The sequence below is a fragment of the Arachis hypogaea genome, chromosome 14 (genome assembly GCF_003086295.3).
Source record: "Arachis hypogaea cultivar Tifrunner chromosome 14, arahy.Tifrunner.gnm2.J5K5, whole genome shotgun sequence".
Taxonomy (NCBI): Eukaryota; Viridiplantae; Streptophyta; class Magnoliopsida; order Fabales; family Fabaceae; genus Arachis; species Arachis hypogaea.
This window is the reverse complement of record NC_092049.1, coordinates 133,647,020-133,653,136: the sequence shown is the minus strand read 5'-3', so window position 1 is coordinate 133,653,136 and position 6,117 is coordinate 133,647,020. Positions and strand designations below refer to the sequence as shown.

Sequence of the window (6,117 nt, the reverse complement as noted above, 5' to 3'; positions counted from 1 at the left end):
ACAATTTTAGATTTTCCATAGAAAACTTTAAAAAATTACAATTAATTTAGATTTTTAATTCAAATTTCCTATTTGCGATATTCTTATAAGGTATGTCTTTAGAAGATTTGTTAACAAGGTCTTTTTTAATTAAAAAAGAAAAATGTCAAAAAACATAGAAATTGAAGTTTGAGATGTTTCATGTTTCCACACACCAACTTCATGATGATAAAGCCTTTTGTACGTGCAAAGTTAATCAAATCACCATTATCAAAAGAAGTGCATTAACCATTAGACCTGAAATAGTGTTATTGTACATCCAAAATACAATACAACGTTACACAATGAATAACGAAGTACCATACCCATGTAATTTTGGATTGCCTAAATATGTACCAAAACTACATTATTTCACCCTAATACCAGTACCATAGTCTTTCCAAATTTTTCCTTAAGAGAATATAATATGGAGTAATGATACTGTATTTTTTTTTTTTATCAATATGGTACACACACAACACACATGTATGACTAATCATATGTGCTCCATAATCACCTAATAATAAATTTCTAGTTTTACAATGCAACAAATTTATAGAACCATAGGCTTAACTGCATCAGCATCTGCAACCTTTGATGTCTTGGATTTCTTGGTATCTGTTGGCTCAGCACCTAACCATTTTTTTATGAGTTCAAAGACTCTCTCGTGTCGTAGTAATTCGCGGTGAGCAGCAGCTACTCCCACCCTTGCAATGGCTTCAAGTCCATCAGCCTAATCAAAACAAAACTAGTCAAATTCATGACATGAAACCTTCATAAATAATTTTTACTAGCATCTAAATCACTCAATTATTAGCATTCATATAAAGACATTCTTGCATGCTTCTAAAACATATTTAATGCACGCTCCAAGAACAAACATCTACAACCATTCATTACAGCAGTGTGCAAAGCAGTTAGCTACAGATTACAGTTGAGTGAACATGCAGAACGCCTGAGAGATCAAAGAAATACCTTGGCTGATTCAGAAGGAACTGTTCCATCTCCATCCACATAAGAATATTCCGGCTGAAAACATCGAAAAAGTTTTTCATATATACATACTCACAAGTGCATGCACAAAACCCTCCTAGGAAATAAAACAGAAGGACGATACAGAACTAAAATGGCTAAAGTTGCACCATAGTCATTAGATCTCTTGTCTTATTAGTGACATAAAGTCCTGATAAACAAACATGACCAAACAATGCAAGGGCAATAACAAGCTCCTTTCTAACTACATCCATGAAGGAAAAAGAGAAGCCTGCCCTAGAGTCATGGCCTCCTTATTCTTGTTGGTTAAAACCAAGAAAAAGAAACTGCTCCAAGGAAGAAAAAGAAAAAAAAAAAGGCATACAATCTTCTATCACCAAAGCATATTTGAGTTCATTGTTGCTTCATTATTTCATCAATAAATACTGAGCTTCTACTAAATAATATCATAGTTTTCATTATGAACACTACTGAATAGTATGTCCTACCTCATGACATTTATTGTTTATTCTAAAAAGAAACACTATGTAAAGGATATGAGTGTTAATTTTTAGGATTATCATAATTGCTCAAGGCTCTTGACTGAGATATAAAACAGAATCAATGAAATACGTTTTATAGTGAAATATAAACTCATTAGTAACCTCCACCTTTGTCATATAAGAGATCAAAATGGCTTACCATGGTGTGGCATATGTCAGTTAAGTCTTCTATTGGAGATTCTTTCGAACCATAACTGCATTAGACACAGACAGGTCAGGCAAAATCATTGTACAAAGTTCTGACCATTTGAGCATTGCATATTGCACATAAGATTATTATCCTCTTATGTGTCGAGGATGAGATTATTCTTCTCATAAGGACTAAAATTATGATAAGAAGTTCTACTAGTAATATTTTATAAAGAAATAGTCGATTCTAACTAGTAAAATTCATAATATAAAATCCTGATATTGGAGCATAGTAAAGTCCAGATAAGAATTATAAACACCCCAATATCAAGTTTGTAAGAGATCCAGGTTCCACCTATAAACTAACTTTCTCATCTCTCAACCTAAAAATTCATTTGCCTTGTTTATAGGTATTAACGAAAACAAAAATATTCATTTTTTTCATGAGCAATTAATTCACATACCAACAATCAAAAGGTGTATCTAATGCTGTTCCATAAATGTTATAGAAGCTGAACCCATCTGGCAGTTTAGCATTGTTTATTACTTTTCGAGTTCCAGCAGCCCATTCGAGGATATCAAAGTTAAAAGGCAGTGATACCGTCTTCCCATCATATGTTAGCTGCAAAGAATAATATTGAAAAGTAACTTAGACAAGGACGGAGACTGGGTAGTATCATTTTTATACTGAACTGAAAATCCTTTTCTTGGAGTTAAGTATAAAATTCACACAATGTCATTTGCTTAGCCTTTTCTTGAGTTAGAACTACTGTTGAGAACAGGACCAAATTGAACCGGTTGGTTGAGTGTTTCAACCTGAGATTGGTCTAAGCTCTGTTCATTTTCTATCTACTAACCATAATTGGCCGAAACTCTGCTCTGTTCACTTCCCTGCTCACAATCATATTTCTATTTTCATTTATCCATTATTCCACCATTCCATTTCAAGCTTGATAAACATTTACTGTATTCTGGATATGAGAAATTAAAACTGCGAGAGGAAAAAGATCTTAAAATAAAAGCAAATGGAAATCAAATGTGAAAATACTTGAGGATGCAAGAAGGCAGCAACCATGTGGAGAAAAGTGCAGATTAGCACCTCACTGTGCATCACTTAACAAAATTAAAGACAAGGAATTTATTTAACATTTGGATTTTGGAACTGTATATACCCATTCGTCTTACATTCATCAATCTGAAGAAAAGTGCAGATTAGTACCTCATTGTTCTTCAGTGCTTCATCAAATAAAGACGTACATTGGACTGGTCCATAAGATTCCAAACTGATGTTGCTTTCCCCATCCTCCTTGGTTTGCTTTTGCCAAACATGAATTTCTGGTTGCTTTTTCCATTTATAATCCGGATTGGCCATCATCTCATAAATTGATGGACATTCAACTAGCTAACATGGTAAGAAAGTTTATCTCAAATCTTCGGAAAATGTTACAAAAAGAGCATGAAAATTGTGACGGTTTTGCAAGTATAGTTGGATACTTTTCTGAGTTTGTCAGGAAAAATTATCCCAGGATTTAATTCAAACAGACAAAGATTCTGACGGTACAAATCACTTGAGATCAAGAATTTACCAATTGATGCATAGTCCACCTTGATACGAAAAAATAGCTTTCAAAGCCATCAACAAACTCTAGTCCAGTTAATAAAGTATCATTGATGCATCCAGGGGCTCCTGTTCATGAGGAACGTAAAATCCAGAAGGTTATGGAATCAAGAAAGGAGGAAAATAAGAGTATATAGGGAAAAGAATGCTAAGCCCATGAACCAGAGTATGGGAATTTTTACAACCAACTGCATTCTTTTGTAACTTTCATCATCACATACTATATTTATACTCTGGACCATAAATAAAAAAAGTCATCAAAGAAAAGTGACATGTTATTCATAGGAAGCAAACAAAAATGGAAGATGAACATGCTCTGGTACTTATTTTTGTGCAATCTGGGGAAAATGTCATTAAAAGACCAAGGTCATACCAAAGAGCATAATGAACTAAAGAAAAAACGAAGCTTTGAAGTGAAAAGGCAAGATAATTTAGCCTTAGCATTCTCACTTCATAAATTTGAAATGCATTATTGCCAAGAAATTATGCAGCATGGACTACCATATGTACGACTTTCAAGATGGGCGAGTTTCTGCCTAAATGAGTGTTTATAGAGTAATCAAAATATTTGATAGCACAACAAAAATATATGAAATATTAGAAGATGTGAGTTTAGTTCCACACATCCAAATACCCAATTAAGATTCCGATTTATTGCGTAGTATTAAGCAATAAGCAATAAGTACGACCTACTTGCAGGATAAGAAGAGCATAAAAAAAAGAACAGAGGAATCACCTTGAAAAGGACAAGCCAAGCAAATCCACTTATTCACATATTTGACAAAATCCTGCCAAAACAATGTCCAAACTCACTGGTAAGTATTTTCAAACTACATGGGATAACTCTCTTCTCTAACTCTATGCAATATACAGTAGAAATAGCATGAGTTTTGTAAGCGCACATCATGGTGAAGAGACAAGAAACACAGGATCATGATTCCTCCCATAGAATGGGAAATCAAGTTAACTTTCCTTCCACCAGAGGCTTTGTAAGCAGTTTCCAACTTGGCTTTAAGGCCATCCATCAGCTTGTCAATTCTGCCAACACCAACAAAAATAAGGCACATAGTTAATTCTTTTAAACTCATTTGTTAACCAAATTTGTTGGCATAGTGATCAAGGCACGACGTGGCACCCCGAGAACCAATGTTGTGCTCCGGAAGCAAATACCAATTAGGAGAGTGATCCTAACTACACACAAAAGGGGATTAGTTTCCTTCCTTAATAATTGAAAGGTGGAATACCCTTGGGAAACCACTAAACAAATAAATAAATCACTGATTAAACTTGATATTATGCTGAAGGGGCCGAGCAATTTACCTATTGCTTTGCCTGAAGTCATAACCATAACCAAACAATGTGGTTCCTTTCTTGTAGCCACAACCAACAAGCATGTCAATCATATCATGGAAATGATACACCTCTGTCAAATGTATACATTTCGTAAACTGCAACAACATTCCACATAACAGCAGAAAATCAAATCAAATCACTTAATTAAAATTCCCAAAAAAAAACAAAAAAATAAAATAAAACAGGCTGTGTTGAACTGTTGATTATTGGTTTAATCAATTAACAATTGAATAAATTACCAAGGATGGATCTAGAATATCAATTGCATAGAGGCCATGATCATCTTCAGGGACCACAATATCAGATTTCTGGTCAAGTGTTTCGGTGTAACCTGAAAAGTTGAACACAATCTGACTCGGAATCAGAACTAATCAAGTTTATCAAACTCTGGAGTCACCTCACTGGCTGTGGAGCTTGATAACAAAGTTAGTTAGAGTTAGTTAGAGAACCTGTGTCGGGGTTGTAAACGGACCAGATCTTCTTGCGGAACTCCAAGTCAGCAAGGAAGAACCTAACCCAGACTCTGGTGGTGAAGCCGAACTTCTTGGGCTTGGAGTTGAGAATGGAGCCTCCCATGCCGGAGACAAGAAGCACGGGGTCGCGATCCGCCGGCTCGTCGTCGTCGGTGTTCCGGTCACCGAAACAGGGACACAGCGTCATCGGCATGGGAATGAGTGGCTTTTAGTGAGCTCAGAACTGAAACTGAAAATGAAAATGGAGCATGCACCACCAACCAACCATGAACCAACCAACCAACAACCAGAACCAGTAGCGAGTGTTGTTATACTCTAGACTCGAGTATTCTATTCTGCAACTACTTGTATTCTTCTGAAATTAAAACACGTTTCATTCCATAAATTTATGATATCTCTGCTTCACTTTTCAATAAATAATGTAGTTCAACAATATTTTTTTCACTGTATTTAACTTTTTATATATTTCGTATGTATATATTTCAGCGTTTCTGTTGCTTTTTGCTCTACAGACAAGACGAGATTAAGTGGATAAACTAACTAATTACTCCATTAATCTAAATTAGTTTTGGATGTTTAACTTGTATATGAAATTTTGAATCCATATTAATTAATTTCTTTTTTCACTACAAATATTAATTTCAAATATTTCTTATTCCAAAATGTCTCGCTGCCATTCATTTTTGCAAGGACCATCCGGTCTTTAACGAAAAAAAAAAAAAAGAATGATTTTGTCATTGAAGTAATTTTTTTAATTAATATAGTACTAATGAGTAAAAATTAAAATACTAAAAGGAAAACTTAAAAAAATATTGGTTAGAAACTTGTTTTTCTTTTTTTTTTAATTTAATATTTATTCATTTGTTATTTTATTTACAAATTGTTTGTTGAAAAATTAGTTTATTGTAAAAACCCATATTTATATCATTTTTTATTTTTTTTACTAGAATATTTCTTTTTGCTATAACTTTGAGAACTTATTTAATGTCTT

The 6,117-nt window shown here is 33.9% G+C and overlaps 1 protein-coding gene across 1 annotated transcript; it reads right to left on the bottom strand.

The window, feature by feature from the left end:
• Window positions 1-246: 246 nt before the first annotated feature.
• Window positions 247-5,803, bottom strand: LOC112744291 (phospholipase A(1) LCAT3). The gene is made up of 11 exons (XM_025793863.3): window positions 5,103-5,803; window positions 4,893-4,984; window positions 4,621-4,748; window positions 4,203-4,338; window positions 4,037-4,088; window positions 3,269-3,369; window positions 2,902-3,084; window positions 2,147-2,304; window positions 1,693-1,747; window positions 994-1,047; window positions 247-751 (listed from the first exon to the last, which is right to left on the bottom strand). The coding sequence occupies exons 1-11, from the start codon at window positions 5,317-5,319 to the stop codon at window positions 572-574; spliced, it is 1,356 nt and encodes a 451-aa protein (XP_025649648.1). The 5' UTR covers window positions 5,320-5,803; the 3' UTR covers window positions 247-571.
• Between the last annotated feature and the right edge of the window lie 314 nt (window positions 5,804-6,117).